At 25.8% G+C, this 21,113-nt stretch overlaps 3 protein-coding genes across 3 annotated transcripts; 1 reads left to right on the forward strand and 2 right to left on the reverse strand.

Annotated features, from left to right (window-relative positions):
- Positions 1-640: 640 nt before the first annotated feature.
- Positions 641-6,060, reverse strand: LOC126907452 (enhancer of yellow 2 transcription factor). The gene is made up of 3 exons (XM_050688747.1): positions 5,817-6,060; positions 4,407-4,567; positions 641-856 (listed from the first exon to the last, which is right to left on the reverse strand). Exons 1-3 carry the CDS (start codon positions 5,852-5,854, stop codon positions 756-758), a joined length of 300 nt encoding a protein of 99 aa, XP_050544704.1. The 5' UTR covers positions 5,855-6,060; the 3' UTR covers positions 641-755.
- A 464-nt stretch (positions 6,061-6,524) lies between these two features.
- On the forward strand, positions 6,525-10,048 carry LOC126907447 (peptidyl-prolyl cis-trans isomerase FKBP8). The gene is made up of 6 exons (XM_050688740.1): positions 6,525-6,632; positions 7,347-7,691; positions 7,749-7,957; positions 8,692-8,800; positions 9,062-9,442; positions 9,741-10,048. The coding sequence occupies exons 2-6, from the start codon at positions 7,362-7,364 to the stop codon at positions 9,843-9,845; spliced, it is 1,134 nt and encodes a 377-aa protein (XP_050544697.1). The 5' UTR covers positions 6,525-6,632; positions 7,347-7,361; the 3' UTR covers positions 9,846-10,048.
- Positions 10,049-10,472: 424 nt separating this feature from the next.
- LOC126907450 (cathepsin B-like cysteine proteinase 4) lies at positions 10,473-19,524 on the reverse strand. Its single transcript, XM_050688745.1, has 6 exons — positions 19,349-19,524; positions 18,963-19,172; positions 16,754-16,948; positions 12,644-12,785; positions 12,146-12,268; positions 10,473-10,781 (listed from the first exon to the last, which is right to left on the reverse strand). The coding sequence occupies exons 1-6, from the start codon at positions 19,439-19,441 to the stop codon at positions 10,585-10,587; spliced, it is 960 nt and encodes a 319-aa protein (XP_050544702.1). The 5' UTR covers positions 19,442-19,524; the 3' UTR covers positions 10,473-10,584.
- Positions 19,525-21,113: the final 1,589 nt, after the last annotated feature.

The following is a 21,113-nucleotide window of genomic DNA, read 5'->3' on the forward strand; positions in this document are numbered from 1 at the left end:
CAGTATGTTATTTCAAAAGAAAATAACACATTAATTTGTTCTGTAGTTTTAATTTTCTATAATTTTTCTGTTTAAATTAAAGAGCTGTTTTTATCTTCAAATTTATATAAATGAACTAAAAAATATTTAATATTATTATGTAATATTTTTCACGTAAACTATCATATGAGTAATTAAATTTGAGTGAATAATAATATATAAAATGTTCTAAAACTAATCTAATTTTAAAGATTGTTATGTTAATACATACACGAATCTATGATTCAAATCTTTGTTATACATTGAGTTCTAAGTCATTCTTCCATTTTAAACAAAGTTGGATATTAAATCAAAAATAACACCGGTGTTTAAACAAGTTTTTCATTAAATATACTTAATATTTTCATTATCAAAAAATTCAGTAATTTTTAAACATGAATTTTTTTCCATGAACAGAATTTAGAAAAATCTATCTATAATTATCTTTATTTTAGATGTCAAAAACATTTTGAAAAAACGAAATTATTGAGTTTTTCTTACTAAAAAATGTATATTTACACATACAATTTCAAATTAATTTTTTGTAAACAAATTCTCTAAAATGCACACTTATTAGCATCTATATGTTTAAGCATATAAAAGAAGTAAGTAAAGATGATAATTATAGTTATAAAAATCTTTATTTAAAAATTAATTCAAGATGTTTTCAATATAATGAAAATTCTATATACTTTAAAAAATGTTATCAAATATTGTACTTATGTACATCGTAGTAATCAGGAATCACTGTCTGTATCATCAAAATATCCCGCTGTTTGTAACAACTGATTTTGTACTCTTACTTTTAATTCTCTTTTAATAGTGTCGGGTAATATCTCTGTAAAAAAGTCATTCTTTTAATTTTTGACAAAATTTAATTAAAAAAAAAAATCTTTGATTAGCAGGCGCATACTGCTCACTGAGATACAGGGAAAATCCTGGTTAAAAAAGACAAAGCTTTACTCCTTACCAAATAGTTACCTATTTAATAAAATTCAGTAATTTTATTACTTAATCTGATATTGTCACATCAATATCTCAATTTCACCAAAACTGTACCAGTGCCTTTTAATCTAATAATGTTCAATATTATAAAACAGTTTTCTATTACTTTTTCTATATTTAACTAATTAACTGACTGAAAAATTCTTACTGAATTAACATAAATAAAATTGTTAAGTGTTTTTATATAAGCCTATGAACAAATAGAATAATATTAATATTTAACAAATAAATATAAGTTATTATACTTATATAAAAAACTAATTACACCAAGTTATTATACAATTCATTGTAAATTAATGAATAAATTTAATGTAATTTTATTATTTTGTAATCCATTTAGATCAAAATTACATTAAATAATTATAAGTGTAAAATTCTTTAAATAGTTATTAAAATGTGAATTATATAATATAGGGCAGGGGTGGCCAAATAGTCGATCACAGACAATTTTAAAGTTGATCATGTTAAAATTTATTTTTAGGGCTACGCGCATGAAAATTAATCGACGTTGTAATGAACAAATTGTCGATAAGTTTTATCTGTACAATTTTTATCTTTTATTCTCATTTCAAATGTCAAATGTTTATCATTCACACACGTTCATATCACTGCAGTCATTTGATGTATATTATATTAAATTTATAATAATGTATTTAAGTTCTTTAAAGTTAATAGTATGAGTGCAAATAAGAAACAAAAAACGTATAGTTTTTATCAAGAATGGGAAATAGATTTTTTTTTTTTACAATGCAGAAAGAGAAGTGCATATGTTTGATATGTCGAATAACAATATCCACAACAAAAAAAAGTAATCTGAAAAGACATTTTAGAACTATGCATTCAAACTTTGATATAAATTTCCCTCCTAAAACTGAAGTATATAAAAAAAAATTAGAAAAACTGATAAACAACAATTGATTTTTAATAAACCAGTTTTAAAATCTAAAGCATCAACAATTGCTTCATTTCGAATTAGTTATGTTTTATCTAAGAATAAAAAATCATTTCAAACCGGTAAATAGTAAAACAAGCATTTTTAGAAGACAGATATTTTATTTGAAAACTTTAAAAATAAATCAGAAATTTTATCAGCTATAAACGGTTTACAGTTATCTCGTAACACTGTGACTAGAAGAGTTGAATCTATAGGAAAAAATTTAGTTAAAATATTAAAAAAAAGACATAAATGAATGTATTTATTTTTCACTCCAATTCAATGATGAATCAACAGACATTACAGATACCGCTCAACTATATATTTTTATACAACTAGTTTTTTCAAATTTTAATTTAAAAGAAGAATTATTAATTATAATCCCTATGAAAAGTACGACATGAGGAGTGGATATTTATCAAGCTTTTATTAATTTTGTCAGTAAATTAAATTTACCTTTGTATAAATTAGTTTGTATTATGACTGATGGAGCTCCAGCTATGATAGGTAAAAATAATGGTTTTATTGCTTTGTGTAAGAATGATAATAATTTTCTAAATTTTATATTGTTTCATTGTGCGATTCATCAACAAGTATTGTGTGGAAAAAAATTGAACATGAGCATGGTCATTGCTTTTAAAATAGTAAATTATATACATTCACAAAGCTTGCAAAGACAACTTTTTAAATTAAAATTAGAAGAAAACGATTCTCAGCGTTGTGATTTTTTACTGCATACAATTGTGAGATGACTGATCTGTGGTAAATTTCTAGAAAAGTTTCAGTGTTTACTTCCTGAAATAATAGTTTTTTTTAATCCAGAGGGGATAATTATGATTGTTTAACAAACAATACATGACTTCAAAACTTGGCTTTTTTAACAGATATAACGGCTCATTTAAATACTTTAAATGTTGAACTTCAAGGAAAAGGTGGGACAATAATTGAATTATTGAGTTCTATAAATGGTATTAAATCAAAATTGATATTACTAAAGTCACAATTAAAAGCAAATAATTTGAATAATTTTCCAAACTTAAAAAATTTTTTTGAAAAGCAGAAGTGTACAGTGGCAGTGGAAATATATTGCTCCGAGACTGAAAAAGTGTACAATGAATTTGAAAGACGATTTAAAGATATTAAAAAATTATGAGACATTTCTGTCTTTTCCTTTCTCTGAAAAAACACACATTGAAAATATTTCTACACAAATAAGCAATTTGTTTGACATGGATTCTGTAAAATTTGAATCTGAAACTATAAAAATTAAATTAGATATATTCCTCAAAGCTCGAGGATCTGAAACCAATTTTTGGAATTTACTGAGTGAAGAAAAGTATCCGTGTTTGTGGATTGTAGCTTTGCAGTTACATATTTATTTTGGATCTACATATTTGTGCAAAAAAGCATTTTTTCACATGAAAATGATAAAAACAGAATACTGAGCTATACTCTCTGATGACCATTTGAAGCAGTGTCTTTGATTAGCAATCAGGAACTATTCGCCAGATTATGAACAATTGGTCAATGAAATGCAATGTCACACTTCAATAATGCCCAAATCAACAAAATAATATGTTAATTAGATATTAGAAATTATTATTTTTATTAGTATTTAAATTACTAATTAGTAATTAGTTAATAATACTTATGTGTATATGTTTATATACACTTTATACAAGTATGTTTCTTAATAATTATAGTTATTCAATAATAAAAAAAATTTCTATGGAAGTCGATCCTCAAGGGTGAAGTAAATTTTTAGTAGATTGTGACCGAAAAAAGTTTGGTCACCCCTGATATAGGGTATCTGATTAAAAATGCTACGCAATATACCTTTTAAAACACAAAATAATTCATCTTTTTTTTTTAAAAAAAACTCAACAAATTTTATAGGCTATTAATTAAAAAAATAAACCCTTAATTTTTCTACAAACTTTTAGTAAATGATCTAATTAATAAATTGACCATATATAATAACTTTTAGTCTAATAATTTAGAAGATATTACTAATTTTATATTTAATCAAAACACTGGTCTAAAAAAATAAAATTATGTAACCAAAACTACCACGAAATAATAATCATTTTAACATAATTATGAATTTATTTATTTTTATATAAATTAAATCATAATTTAGATTTTGTTTATTTTTTGAATAGAAAATTACTAGCAGTATATTATTTTTACAAGTAAACAGTGTTTTCAACTTGCAAAAAAACAATTTAGACTTTTTATAGTTTATTTGTATTGTAACAATTAGGTAAGAATCTTCATTAATATTATAGGTATAAATGGTATACTCTGAGTATACTATATAGACTCTAATGATATACAGTTTCCTGGTAGAGAAAATGAATTCAGTATGCACTTGTCAACCAGTAATGCTTACAAAATAATAATTTGTTTAAGATTTTTTAATCATTAAATTAAAATTTACTTAACTTACTTCTAGCATCAGGGGCAATATCATTAAATAAGTCATTTTCAGTAATAGACTTGACCGTTTGTCCTTTTAATAATCTATCATTCAGTTTTTCTTTACATAGCATTGTTACCTCATCCATCCAACCACATTCAACAAGTCTTCGACATAACAATGACTTAAATCTATTATACAGAAATTGCATTAAAATAATGTATACAAATTTATTTTAAAAAAATTACTTTTATTTAATTTACTAATATTTTAGAAATATTTCTATATAGCCTTAATTTTTTGAAATAAATTTATTTCAATTTAAAAACCAATTCTATTGTTAAATTTTCTCAAAAATATAAATGCATTTATATATTTTTTTTCCAGTGAGTCATTGTACATTTTTTTAACAATAAATAATATTATAAATATTGAATTTTACTTTCCACATAAGAAACATTATAACTTACATAACGGTAATGACAATATTAGATTTATTTCATTTTAATTTAAAATGTACTTGTAATATATTTTAAGTAAGCCAAAAATATGTACTGTTCAAAAAAAAATGTTAGCACTTTTTAAAATATTTCATTTGATACCTAAAATCAATATAAGTAATAGATTTTACTGATACAATTTGTGTTATTACTATTAACTCATGAGAACCTTGTCTAAATATTTTGAAATATTGTATATAAAAAAATAAAAATAAATTAATATACTTTTTTATACTTCAATTTTAATCACAATATATTTACTCGTGTAGTTAAAAATAATATCAAATAGGTTTTTAATAGTAGTTTAAAAAAACCCCAGCATAGTGGGATCGCGGCACAGTGGAGATGAGGCATAGTTGGGTCAAGTATAATGATATCTAACAGTGATTAAAATCACTGTCATAAAAAATGCTTAAATGCAAATCTGTAGATATTGTTTAATTTTAAAAATATGGTAAAATATAAAATATAACTTTGCATACATAATTATTAGGTAAATTTATGCAAAATTCAATGAGATGTTATTCTAGAATAATTTAGATTTTTGAAATAGACTAATTAGAAGTAAACTATTTATATGCATTCAATAATCTCCAGTAATACATTGATTGAATTAATAATACCCTCAGTTAATATAAATAAAAAAAACTTTGGGGTATAGTGACATAGCTCTTCAGTGACAAAATTATTTGATTACCATTAGTTTTCATTATTCTAATATTATATTATAAAAAGAATTTTTAATGAGAATTATAAGAAACTTTAGGGAATGAGTAATGATAATAAGTACATATCAAGAATAAAATAATATAAAACTTCTAAGATTTTTTAGTTCTTTAATTAATAATTATTATGTAAAATTATTAGTTTTAAGTTAATATAACAATGACTATAGAACTCTATTAGCATATTCTACATCATATCAAAATTTAATACTTACTTTTCTTCGTCTTCTATTGATATTTCATTTTGAGCCATAATATTAGTATAATTAGGTCTTTGAATAATTAAAAAATTGTTATAATAATTTACTTAAACTTGGTGTATTTATAAATTAGTACATTTCATTAAAATACATGTTTTTACGAGTATTATAATTTGCTTGTCTTAAAGAGAGTAAAAAAAATAATCAAGTGATTAATTAATATTAACTTTATTCATTTATATTCGGTAAATTTAAAAATATTTATCAATTTTCTATAAATTTGGATATATTTCTAAGACATCTAACCAAACAAACCCAACTCGTTTGTGATAAGGATTTTTAACTTCATACTCGTGATGTGTGACCGTTCCTGTGGACTGTGAGTTTAACCACAGACTTTTTATATGCAAACGATATAAACTTATTTATGCCATATATCTAAACGAAACAACGGATTTGTTAATGCATGTAAAGTAGACAAGCATATTGCGAGGACGGTTATTATGACAGAAAGGGCTTTCTCTAATTAGCTGTCCTCAGAACACGGTCAGCTCTCTCATTCGTATGGAAAACAAATATGAAATGTCCCTTAATTCCATTTGCTGGACTACGCCTACCAGTCCTCGGGGCAAATATTCCATCTAAATGGTACATTTGGTAGTCTATGATAAACGGATACCTAGATTTAGGGATCTAATTGTCAGTAGGAGATCTAGTTGAGAGGGGATTAACATGACTATGAGTATCTTGTTGCTGGAGTTACTCGAGAGCTCCATGATGTTAGGTCAACTAGATCTTTAAACACTGAAACACTTTAAATCCGAACCCATCGTGAGTTTCTTTTTTTATTAAATATTATAGTAACCCAACAGTATTGCATTAAGTTTAATTTACAGACTTTTTCAAAAATCTGTGGATTAATTTAGTCAATAGTTTTTTAGTATACTCATTTTTTTAATTTCCTGTCACCATGGAATCAATTAAATCTCAAAAAAATTAAAGAAAAGAACGATAAACCTTTTATGTCTATTGCGTTGAAGTTAACATTTATTACTTCATAAGTAGATTTTTCATAAAAGACTATCTTATTTTGTAATAATTCTATTTAATAATTTTTAATTTAGACTTAATACATTTCAAAATAGTATGATAACAAATAAAATAATACGATAACATATAAGGTGTCTTTGATAGATCCTCTTTAATATAAAGTGGTGTTTGCTTCAAGAATTATCACTAGTCCCTAGTCTATTCATTTATGTCTATGCTGTAGTTTAACCTAAGATCAATGAATGATAATTACAGATAATTCATATATATTTTATCAATTACAAAGTATATTTTCGGCTATTAATATTTCTGTTGCTTAATTTGTTAATCATTGTGATATTATTAAATTGTGTAAAATATAGATATTATATTAATATTAATTGATTTTGTTATAATATATATATATACATATATACATAGGACATTCAATATTTATCAATCGTAATTTTATAGTTAGTGTAAAAATTCAATTAATCAACCACTTTTTTTTTTAAGAATATTGTTTTAAAAATGGAATTTGAACCTAGTGTAGAAAATTCTTCCTCGGATATTATAACTACCGAAAAAGAAAATTTAGTTTTAGAGTCAAATAAGAACCATGACGATGTAGAAAATATCAAAAGTGATGAAAAAACTGTGGATAATGATAGCGAAGATCAAACATTTCAAGATATTTTAGGCTCTGGAGATTTAACAAAAAAAATTATTAAACATGGAACTAAAGATAATCGTCCAACTAGGGGTGAACAAATTGTCATCCACATAACAGGTCGTCTAGAAGATAATGGAGATATTATAGAACAAGAAAATAATTTAGAAATTACGTTAGGTGATTGTGAGGTAAAGTATTTAATTTTTATTCAGAGTTATTTTATTGTATTAAAAGTTAATTTTTAGGTAATACAAGGGGTTGATTTAGCATTAAGTCTGATGAATGTTGGGGAGATAGCAGAATTAAAAATTGCTCCGCGATTTGGGTATGGCGATAAAGGATTGGAACCTAAAGTGCCTCCTGGCATAAATTTACTCTATACAGTAGAATTAGTTAGTGCAGAACCAGAGCTCTCTCCTGAAGAACTAATACCTTCTGAGAGATTAAAAATAGGGTAAATAAATAATAAATTTAAATAAAATATATTTTCTAATAGAATTCATTACATAAAGACCACGTTTTTTAAATAAATCGCACATAATAAATCTAGTAAAAATCAACCTATAACTTCTTTCTTTATATTTATGTAATAAATATTTGTATTTTTAGTAGCTTTTAATACTTAAAAAATAAAAAATTCTTGGTTTTATTTAAAATTTAAGGACTTCTTTATACAAAAAACTTAAACATTTGTGGGTATTAGAACAAAAGTGATATAGTTTCCCAGTAAAATTAATAAATTTATCACTTTATTTTTTAAGATGGCAATAACATTATGTTTTAGAGCTATATCGTTGCACTTTCAAAGTCTACATTTATAGTTTTAATTCTTATGGGATTAAAATATTAAATCTAAATTAAAAATAAATCTGAAATCTTATTAAAATTAACATAAACCACTCTTATTCTAACCCCCACATATTTCTGTTCTGCTAGTGTTCTAAATAAAGTAATTAATAAAAATATTTGAAAATGGTTTAAATTAGATTTTACTACTTATAGCGAAAATAAGGTAATATTTTAACTAGACATACTATCAATAAAAAAATAAATAAATGTTTGAAATACATTTAATAAATTAAATGAATTCAAACGTTCATTAGCAAAAAAAAAAAATTGAATATAATACCAAAATTTTGCTCAACATTAGTATAATTATAAATTGATATGTTATGAAAACTTTTTTAGACAAAAGAAAAAGGAAAAAGGAAATTGGTGGTATTCACGAAATGAAAATACTATTGCATTACACTTATATCGTAAAGCTCTTCAGTATTTTGGTCAATCTGGTGAAATAGTATGTATTATTTAAATTCAAATAATTATTGATAGCAACTAATAAGTAATAGTGGGTAAATTAAATGGACTAGTTTGATTTGGTTGAGAGCATATATGTCTTGGTACGCAAGAGTCGAGTTTTGGTTTCAATTTGCTGAGCTATACTACGGCCTTTAAATATTATAATGTAACAACTGATATTTGGATTTTTTTCTCTAATCATTTTTAATAGATTTTAAAAATACATAAAAAGAATTCATTTAACTTCATTATTTTTTAGGGTGATGAAGTATTTTTAAATGTTGACATTCAAAATGAACGAATTAAAACATTGAATAACATTGCAGCTGTTCATATGTCTATGAATAGTCTTGACTTAGCATTACAGTCTTTAGAAAGTGTACTTGCAGTTGAACCTAATAATTTAAAAGCTGTAATGCGTAAGGGCAAAGTGTTAGCTGACAGAGGACACAGTGTATTAGCAGCTGAGCAATTCAAAAAAGCTTTGACAATTAATCCAAATGATAAAGCTATTAAAAGATTATTAACTGATATTGAATATACACTACTCAAAGAAAAAGCCCAGGAAAAAGAACTTTATAAAAAAATGTTAGGACAAAAGGATGTAAAAGAAAAGCCAAGGAAAAAGGCATCCAAAATGGTGGGTTAATTAAATTATTTACTTTTTACATTTATAAACAAATTAAGTTATTATTTTATGGTGAGAGTTATTTTATTTGAATTCTTTTATTATTATACAATTTATTTTTAGCTGTCAATATTTTTTTTCATTTAATTTTTTTTTAATAATAACAACAGAATTAAATATCAATATAATCATTTATTCATTTAGTTGTTACATTTATAAATGTTAATGAAATAATTTATTTTTAATTAATTAGTTTGATTTCTTAAAAATATATTAAAACTCACTTTAGTATTAATAAATGTTATTTTAGAATATAGCGTATGTGATCAGTGCGCTTGTAGCTGGATTAGGAGTGGTCGGTGGATATTGTTATTTAAGCAACAATTATTCTTTCAACAAATTTGGTTTATTTTAATCGGGTAACTTAAATTTTATAAATTCTGTATTTATTTATTGTGATTCTGTCAAAATTAAAAAATTTTAGTTGTTGTTTATCTTTATAGAGCAAAATATAATGGGTATACGTGTTTATAAATTCATTCTTTCTATATCTTGTTATATTATGTACTCATTTTTATGTTTTTAATTTATAATTAAAACATATACTTTTTTCCTCAATTATACATCTTGTTTATATATAACAATCATTTTTATAACTTACAAAGCCAAATTTATCTATTATATTAAAACTAAAGAGAATATTTTAATTTTATAGATATATGATATATATGTGTAATTAACTTTTTTTTAAATTCTTTTTATTGTAAATCTAGAATCTCTATACAGTATTCTTAAAGCAAAATTTTCTAATTTAATATATCTTTTGTTCTTAGTAAAAAAAAATTTCAAGTCAGTTTTGTCAACTTTTAAGTAGAACATTTTAAAATTTACATATTATCAGTAAACTTCCATTTATTTTATCTATTACTAGAAGAGTACCCATCAACGAATGATAAGTCAGATATATTCATTTTAATAAAATAAACCATATTATTTTAAGAAAAATATGTAAATTTTTTACTTTTTATGAAAAATTAATAGGTTTAAAACAAAACTATATAATATATTTTTATAGGAAATTACTAGAATATAATATTATTAGCATAGTATCATAACATGTTTACACATATTGTACGAATTTTCAAAAAAAATAATCAAACATATCCTGCTGTAATGTTTCCATATAGAGTAATCAGAGTGTTTCTCGCCATTTTAAATAATCCTTGTTCAGCCCATCTCTGACCCCAGGAATTAACCATCAACCAGTAGGGTTGGTTATTTTCTGTACCCCATCCAATTATTTTAACAGAGTGACGTGCTATGTACTCATTTGATTTCTTAACGTAAACTCCTATAATATACAAAAAATAATTAATTAAGTTAAACTTAAATTAAGATGTTTTTATCATCAGCACCAAACGGGTGCTGATTTTAATGAGGCAGTAAAAATTTTAAAATAAGTACTTATTGAGTTACAAATATTTTAATACATTGAGTGGGTATGTAGTGCTAGTGAGTACAAGACTTTTGGACAGAGAACTTCTAGCAATTGAGTGTTTTTTTTTTTGTACAAAACAAAAAAATTAAGAAAAAAAAAAAAAAATTTCATGTAACAATGAATCTAAATCCGTAATTTTAAATTGTAGATAATTCTATAAAAGTGCCAAACATTGTTTAACTCAAGTTAAACAATAAATAAATAGGTTTCATAATTAAAAAATTTAATTAAATTTCGTAAATTTGTACTTATTGACATTTTAAAAATTACAAACAATAAATAGCAACTATATAATATTACAATAGCTGAACAACAGCACCGCATATAGTCAACAAAACGGCCACAAGTGTCATTTAGTGCACGTGTGTCAAAAATTGTAATTTTAAGACGTCATGTAATCATCAATATCAGTTAAAAAAAAAAACTTATTATTTCCCAACAAATAAACAAAGAAATATCGAAAATCTAATAAATTAATAGATATATTCTCTAATATTCTTTATTATACGGTATATTCTATTAGCTAAAAATATTCAAAAAAAAATTTGCCATTGATTGGTATGTTGTACAATTCATAAAGATTTTGAACCCTCATTTCACTGCATATACTCAATAAAAATATACAAGAGAATAAAATTCTGACTACTGCCTTTTCTAAAGAATTTATATAAATGTAAAACTAACGACTTAGAATCTGTGCTAGGGATGTGTGAAATATACCCCGGCCCACTAATGCTTTAGAGTGTCAAATATATAAGTCTTACCATTAATTCAAAATAAATTCGTCAAATATCAAAAAGTTGTTCTTATAATAGATATAAACGAAAAATAAAACAATTTTCATTTAAATGATTAGTCTTTGTATATTACCTTAATCTATAAAATAGATTCTATTGTATTAGCAAAAGTATAAATAGGTTATTGTCATTATTTTAACGAGATAATGACCATACAGCTGTAAGTCATGAAAATAAAATTTTTACTAACACTTTTTATGAATTTTTTTATGTTAAATGTTGACAATTTTAATTGCTTTAAATAAAGATATATTGAACGATTATTTATCGATTAATTTAGTTATTTTACAAAATGAGCAAAAGTAAAAAATTCGTGTTTTATTAAAGTCCCACAAAAAAAATAAGTACGACGCCGACTCTGTATCAACTTAATAAATGTGTTAAACTAATCTAAAATAGTATATTACAAAATTTGCTCACCAGAAACGTGGTATAATAAATCTTTATAGCCATCGAATACACATTGTACGGATCCGTTGTATATAATTTCATTCATTATAGTCATTTCATTTATTGGTAAAAAGGTTACATACCGGTCACGAGCTAAAATAATTTATATTAATAAATAAGTTTTAGAAATTAGACTATGTATAATTTAGCTTCATAAAAATAATAAGGTCCTAATCATTATTCAATTTTGGAAAAATAAAATTAAGTATAATGCGTTCCTTATTTACTATTTTAAGCTACAGACCTTCTTCAAACTACATAAAATTAGTGCTTTCTCTCTAAAAAAATAAAAATTTAGCAACCTTAATTTATTTAAATGTATGTATAATTTTATAAATACAATAATGATTATTAGTTAACTGCGAGATAATATTAAAACTGCTTTTGAATGGAAGTATATAAATAAGATAAATTAGCTATTAATTTTTAATTCGAGAATTAAGAAAAATTCAGAACACCTCAACTTACCCCAGTTTTTATCATCTACAAAACGCTTGCGATAATATGTATTTGTACAATATCCATAACAAATAGGTGTATCTGCCTCAGTCTTTCTGCATTTAGGATACCCAGATGATCCACACGGAAGAATTTCGTATGGTTGACAGCCCTTTGATTTAGTATAATAAATTATTTTAGTTAAAAATATTATACAAACAATTTTTACTTGAATCATTGATACAAATTGTATTTTATCAATATTAAAAGTAGATTTTCATTTTGTAAATTAGTAAATTTTGTAGTTAATTTTAATATACAGCAGAGCAGTTGCGGAACTACGTTCACTGAGGCCCGTGAATACAATTTTTCGAAGGCCCTATTATATCTGTAACCAAATTCAGCTGACATAGGGATTTTAGTTTATACACATTAAAAATGTGTATAAAATTATGTAATTAAATTACATTAAATTATGTATACTGTATAGTTTATTAAGAACTTATTGAATTATAAATTGAATTAAAAAATTACAAATATGAATATACTTATACTTGAAAATTTTTTTTTCTGCTATGGTCTTGAGAAAATAACTTAACTAATGACGACAAATTCAATTTTTTAGCCCGCTCATTTTCAATTGAAATTATTGCTAGGCCACTGAGCCGTGTTTGGCACATTGTGCTCCTGAGATAATTATTTATTAATTTAAGTTATGAGTATGTCCTCTCTGCGCTTGCCACAGTAACCGGTAATGTAAGGAACAAATAAAATGCTGTTAACAATCTGGGAAACTAGTAATTAAATTATTATTATCAATTATTAGTTATTTAGTCATATCAAAAACGCTGCGACAAGATTTAAGCTCAGAAGCAAACAGAAATTTAAATGATTCGATTTGTGTTGTAAGTTCTGCTGGATTAAAGTCCTCAAATGCCTCTGCCAACTTTTTTGCACTCTTACCGATCTCTTCATTAGATATTACAGTTGGTCGTAAAATACAACTAAATAAAGCACTTATTTCACTAAGGCCTACAAATCTTGTTTTCAATTTTGTAACAACAGTATCAATACATAGATATAAAACTTGAGTTTTAAAATAATGGTTTCCTGCTGAAAGACGTTTATCTTGACATAGCTCACCATAATTTTTTTTTACTTTTCTCATTCGTATACAAGAAAACTCGGGCGTTACATTCCATCGTAATGCTTTAGAATTAGCTTCTTCCAATAAAATATTAAAGTTATCGCGGATTTTCCAATGTGCTTTTTATCAAGTCAACAGCTTTGCCAATATCAACTCCAAGTGATTGAAGTATTTTAGATCCTAAATTAATTTTTGACAATATTTTATACATCAATAGAATTAAAATAATTCTTTCATAACTTTCGAAATATGTTTTGAGTGTGGAGGCATTGTTTTGTTCATCCTTATTACTCCCGGTCAACGTAATGTTGTTTAAAACTTTCATAACATCTGGGTACATATGGTTGAGTGATATCAAACAATCAATTCTAGACGACCATTGTGTTGGGCACAGCCTTTTGAGTGATCTATTTCACAGCTTTCTTTTTTCAATTTTGCACATCGAAGTGTATACTGTTTCCCAAAAAAGTATATAGAGTTTTTAACATCTCAAAAAATTGTCTGATTTCCGCAATAACAGAATCGTTTACCACCAAATTTAAATTATGCAATGCACAATGGACATATTTTGCTTTTTTCTGTCGTTTCCGAAGTCGAGCCTGCAAACCATTATGTTTTACCACTCATACTTGCTGCTCCGTCTAATCCAATTCCTCTAAATTTACCAAAATCAAGACCATTATTTTTAAATGTTTTAACTGTTTGTTTTTTTATTGCTTCACCTGTACTTCCTTCTTCTTCAGAAAAACCAATGAAATCTTCTTTTATTTCAATACTTTTAGGAATTCCAAGTTCATCTTTTTCTATATGTACATACCGATATATCGTAGAAACTTGAACAACCTTGCTTATATCTTATGTTGAATCTAGAATTAAGGAAAAAAATGGCGCGGAGGTACATCAGATATTATATTTTTCTTTATTTAACTTTCTATTAATGCAATTATTTGATTTTGAATTTGGTGGCTAAGATATTTTATGCTTCCCTTTGGCTTCTCTAGAAGTGTTGCTAATATTGGATCATATTTGGCTAAAAGTCTTATTAAAGCCATAAAATTTCCATTATTTTTGAAGTTAGCATCTTCTCTATGGCCTCTGAAAGACAAATTTTGGCCACCTAATGTAATCGATATATCTATTATACGTGTCAAAACTACGGTCCAATATTCAGATTCAGAAGCGTCTTGCGTTTTTATTTGACAGTCTATTGGCTCAAAAAGAGTTTGTAGAAAAAGATTGTTCAATTTCCGAATTTTTGATAAAGTACTTTGAAAAAGACGGCAACAATTTAATCTTTTGCTTCTCTTCTGCTTTACGTTTTCGTTTACTCGCTTCACTTTCAAATCTTTTTTTATTCGGACCATTCATTATAAAATGAGATTCTCAAAGTCAAGTTGTACACTAAAATTATAACACAAGAACAATACGTTTTCTTTCTATATTTTATAACATTATTATTAATATTATTTGTATAAACAATTAGAATTTTAAATGAAATATAAGTATAAATTTAATATTGAAATTTCAAATATTACGTTGAAAATAATTAACCCGTCATTGGTAAACATGTGAGCGCCGCGCTCACACAAATAGCATTTTAAACGTCAGTCACATAAATGTTTGTTATTTTGCTTGATTTTCTTATTACCTTCAAATAAAAGCTTACCAATAATTACAAAAAAAAAAGCCGCTATCTGTATTTCCTCATGTTTTCAGTGTGCAAAGTTGACTGTACCGATAAAGTGAGCGTTGCTTTCACAGTTTATCAATTTCATATTATTTTAATTGCTTATACGTTTATTTTTTTTCAAAATAATGGCCAATAATGTTTAATCTTTGTCGGAGGAGACTGTAGAACAGTTTTTAGAAGACTTATGTCAACCCAAGTGTTGACCCCGTCCAATTTTTTGAAAATGAATTCGGACAGTGACGTTTCTGAACCTGCGCCTGGTACTCACAATACCAGTCGCATAAATAATAAAAATACTAGAATTTTACAAAAAATATTTTACCAATAGTAGTGAGCAAAATGATACTTTTCTATGTATGATTCAATTTTTTGAGTTGATCGAGTAATTAATAATATAGGAAAAAGTAACGTGTGAGCGCGGTGTTCACAGTTTAGCAATCATGATCCGTAACATAAGTTTACCAACGACGGGTTAAAANATGATCCGTGACATAAGTTTACCAACGACGGGTTAAAAAATTAAAAATTACATAGAAAATAATAACATCAGTTCTTTAGATTAAATCTTAAGTCTACTTTATAATGTTTTATGATGTATTAGATTAAATTAAAAACAAATAACGATATTATTTTATACCTACTAATTCTATGCTTAAACTTAAATAATTACATGTTATACCTTGTCGGTAAGTAAGTAAAAAAAAATATTCAGTCATTAGTTTTAATATCAAATAATTTAATTTTAGTATTTACCTAAGTACTGCAAATGACGTCTAAGACGTTCATTTTCTCTGTCACCGAATAATATATTAAAAATAATTTAAAAATATACTATAGTCTATACCCTTATCGGTTCGTTTCCGTGGTGAATATTAGAATAATAATATTTCAATATCTCATGTTTTTGTTTACTTGAAATGTTACAAAATGCATTGCATCTAATATTTCTATGATTAATATAATAAACTAATTTTTTTATTAAATAACATAAATAATTAAAAATTTCGCTATGAGGCCCCTTTAACAACGAGGCCCGCGGAAAATCTCGCCTTTACACATATGTAGTTCCGCCTCTGCAGCAGAGTATATTTTAACTAACAAACTAGGTGACATAAATATATGTAAAAAAATTAATATATCATCTAGTAAATATTTTTTGTCGTCTAGTACTAACAGAACCGGTAATCGTTTTGGAAATTGCCAACAGAAAACTGAAATGTCGTGACTGAGTCTTTCTTATGAAATTGTCACTGACAAACATGAATAAATTAAAAATTATCATAATTAATATTTCATATTTTACTTCATATGTTCCATAGTCACCACCAGTTACAGCTCCTTTAGTTTTTAAAAAATTCCAAGCATCCTTAGGCTCTCCTCCGCTACAACCATTGTATTTAGCACAAGCTAATATATGTTCAGCCGATACATTAACGACAATATAACCATTGCTCTTTATACATAATCTATCACTGAAAACACCGGCAGCTGCAATAGCCTATATACAAAATAACTATATGAATGAAAAAATACAATAAAAATAAATACATGGTAACGATGTATATTGAAGAAAGTAATAAAAAAATTTCTTATGTTAGTTTCCTCCCAAAACAAAACCACGGTAACGCTAATGGTTAAAATATTAGACTATTAAAAATTATTTTGATTAAATTAATAATAATGATACGCCCGTGTGTACGGGTACGAAAACCAAAAATTATACAGGAAAATTGTGTTAGCGGCGAATGGTGAGCGGGGTGGGGTGAATGCGTTACGACATGTAACAAGTCTAGTCTCAAGGTTATAGATGACGGTATACGCGACTTAATAACACATGCCGCGTGGGATTTACAAACTTACAACAACAAACAACAAACATACATGTGAAACTAATAAAAGCGTGTTAAAATAGCATTTGGTAGCCATTTTCACCATGAAGATAAAATAAAGTCCGAAATTTTTTTTTACCATTATAAAGTATATTACATTAACTTTAATTTAAGGTATATATAAAAGTGTCAGACTTTCCGGAACACTTTCAAAAGTTAAGTTGAAAAAGTTCTACTTTCTACATGCATTTTTTAGATTTGAACCCCCCTCAAATATAGGGAAATGGTCCAATTTAAAAAAACAGTATTTCGAATGAAAGATGTATATAAATACTACTTCTCATGAAAAATTGTACTGATCCATATATTTTTCAAATAGTTATAGCATAATAAAATTAAAAATGTAAAATACAAAATCGAAAATTTGCACACAAAAATAGCATTTGGTAGTCATTTTCACCGTGAAGATAAAATAAAGTCTGAAATTTTTTTTTTTTCATGATAAAGTATATTACATTAGCTTTAATTTAAGATTTATATAAAAGTGTCAGACTTTCCGAAACACTTTCAAAAGTTAAGTTGAAAAAATTAATTTTTTGTGAAAAAGTTGTCATTTTAAATCCCCCCTTGTGGGCAGGTAAAGGATTAAATTTATAAAAAAAAAAATATACCAAATGAAAGGTAATGATATCATGCATTTATATAAAAAAAATTATATTGATTCGGTTATTTTTAAAAAAGTTATAGCAATTTTAAGTAAAAAAAATTTTGAAAATTTCGAAAATTAGCGATTTTTAAATTTGTAATTTTTTTGGAGGTTTCCCCCATTTACAGGGAACGAGGGAATTTTTCCCTTTTTTGAGGGTAATGTCTTCGACTAGATACGATTTGTGATCTTTTGACGTATCATTGAAAGAAATCGGTTCGGTGAGAGCTGAGAAAAAGTGGTAACAGACAAAAAAAAAAAAACACTTCTTAGTAAAACCAATAACTTCGCATCGAAGCTAAAAATAAGTAAAAACTACAAAATAAAAGAAAGTAAAGCTAAGACTCGAGTGTGTCCGCAAGAAGAGAAAAAATGGGAATGATTCTTTGACAGATATCAAAGGACAGGTCAGAACCCAGAGGGCTCTTAGGTAATAATGAATCAAGATAATAAAATTTTATGTGACAATATGAGTTATTTGATTAAAAGAGAGGGGTGCTTTACAATGCGGTACAGGGAGTGATTTGAACTACATCATTGTTTGTTTAGTATACAAATAATGACGAGTAATATGTTATGAAATTGTATGAGCTCATTTATGGCTTATTCGGTAAGGATTATGTAAACAAAAAGTAAATGATTACGCGCCTCAGCGGCGTCGTTATATTATTGCTAAGCGTAGGTGAAATATATGGATTTAATTAAGTAAAATAAATGAATATTACAGAAGCGTTTTAAAAGGTAATAAAATAGAAAAATAATAACATCACTTAGCTATTTGCACTATGGCGACGATATGTTTCAAATGATACAGTGAAACAAAATACATTAGAAATTCTAATGCAAATTGCAATAAATATATTCATTTTAATTTTCATAAGAATTTCTGAAGCTTATAAGATATATCTTAAAAAATCTTCACTCAATTTTCATATACTAAATCTGTTCATTAAACATTTATAAATTAATATTCTTACCCAATCAGAATTGCAATTTGATTGATATCTGACTACTCCAATTGAACGGCATTTGGGCCACTTTTTGCGTGCATCAAAATATTTGGGTAAAAAATTTTCATTTTTATCTAATCGAGAATTTGATACATTATTTTTTTCAGTTTTCTCATAAATTAAACGGCTTTGACTACTTTCTAAATGTACATGTGATTTATAGACATCCAATTTATTCTAAAATATAAGCATAATATTTTAAGATCTCCAAATTATTATTTGAAGATTTTGTCAGTTGTATCAGTGTATTTGATGAACAAAAAAATTTTTTATTTATAAAAAAGTAATAAGTGTCCTTTAATTTCTAGAACCAGTGCTAATTACAAGTACAGATTAATAAAACATTAACTTACATCAGGTTTTTCAAAAATTAGTGAGCTGGAAAAAGTGAAATAAATTATTAAACAAAATCCTACATAAGTTTTATTTTTCATGTTAATAATCATTAAAAATTAGTAAATTATTATAAATTCGTTTAGCGAAAATTTAATGTTTGCTCTTGAAATTCATTTAGTCACTATTCGCATAATCGCAATGAAAATGTATTTAAATAGTTAGAAAACAATTTCTAGTTACACTATATAAATAATTAGTAATATGTTGATTAATCTGCATACGTGATCAGGATTTAAATATAAATATATTTTCTTTATCACAAAAAAAATTAAAACTTGAGTACCACTTAATATTATATCGATTTAAGTTTATCTGTAAAATAATGCTGTTTGTTTAATAAACAATGAGATAATAAGTATTTTGTCAACAGAAATCTTAATATGACAAAATTTTATCTAATCGATAAATCAACGTATTAGAGATGGACGATGTCAGTAATAATAATTATTACTGATAGGGTTATAGGACCGCATTAGACGTGAAGTAATTATTACTCCACGACAAATATGATCTTATGGTGGGGGATTTTAATCCCCAATAAAAATGCTGAATTTCAATGAAATAAGTTCTCTTAACCTATAAATATTTTGTCTTTCCTCAGTTTTTTAAAGTGAAGTGCAAAAAAAAGTCTTTGATATATGTATTACGAACCCGTATTATAGCCGTGGGGTAATTTAGGAAATAATTAGTGAGTGGACTCCGGATAGCGAGGAGACCAGCAATACTCATTTAACCGTTGTAGTAAGAAGTATCACATAATAAAACTATAAAAGTTAATAATTATTATATTACTGCCGCTAATATATATTCAATTGCAAATGCCATGTTAATTTATATTTATTGCACTTATCTGTCAAGTTAAGAGTTGCTTTTATTTATCATCAATCTACAGCTGACTCCAATACGTTACCATAGTGGCGTATCAGGAGGATGTCCGTGGGGACTGTACCTTTTAAAAAAAAATTTGAGAAATATAATTAAATAGTATAAAGTATATGGTTATAATCTTAGTATATAAATATAATAGATAGTAGAATAGAATATATTAGTAATTATATAAATATATATAGTGTTGCATCGCATCTGTATTGGAGCCGTACATTTTTGTAGCTGTCCTACTTCCACCAGCCAATAGTGTCCAGTCTTGTATAGTAGTACCAGTGCTCGAATTGGCCAAAAATAAGTAGGGGAGCTCAACTTAACAATTTTAAAACTGCGTCCCTAGCATTTTGAAGACCTTTTTTTTTTTACTCATTACTTTATTTAGTATTTATTAATAAATCATATTTCATTATCATACTAATATTTAAAAAAAAAAAAGAGGTGGTATTTTCCACCGTCCTCTCGTCCCAATAAAAAAAAGTAGTTGGGGTGCGCAAAAAATTTTTAAAAAAAGTAGAGGAACTACGTCCCCCTGCGCACCCCCCCCAATTCGAGCACTGAGTAGTACAAGTCACAAAGAACAAAACGTATACAACATGCCTATCGATATCATTATAGTTATGTAATTATAATCAATAATAAACATTTTTGTTCTTTTGAGATATTGGGTACAATATGAAGATAATACACTAAAATAATATTTAGAAACTTATTGCTCCAAACCAATGTATACAAGTTCACTTATCCAACATGAATCATTAACATTATTGGAAGAGAACTTGTTTAATCAGAAATAATTGAATAAAACGATAGCACAGTGGGGTCGCGGCACCGTGTGCA

This window comes from Daktulosphaira vitifoliae, unplaced genomic scaffold (genome assembly GCF_025091365.1).
Source record: "Daktulosphaira vitifoliae isolate Bord-2020 unplaced genomic scaffold, ASM2509136v1 Scaffold_5, whole genome shotgun sequence".
Classification (NCBI taxonomy): domain Eukaryota; kingdom Metazoa; phylum Arthropoda; class Insecta; order Hemiptera; family Phylloxeridae; genus Daktulosphaira; species Daktulosphaira vitifoliae.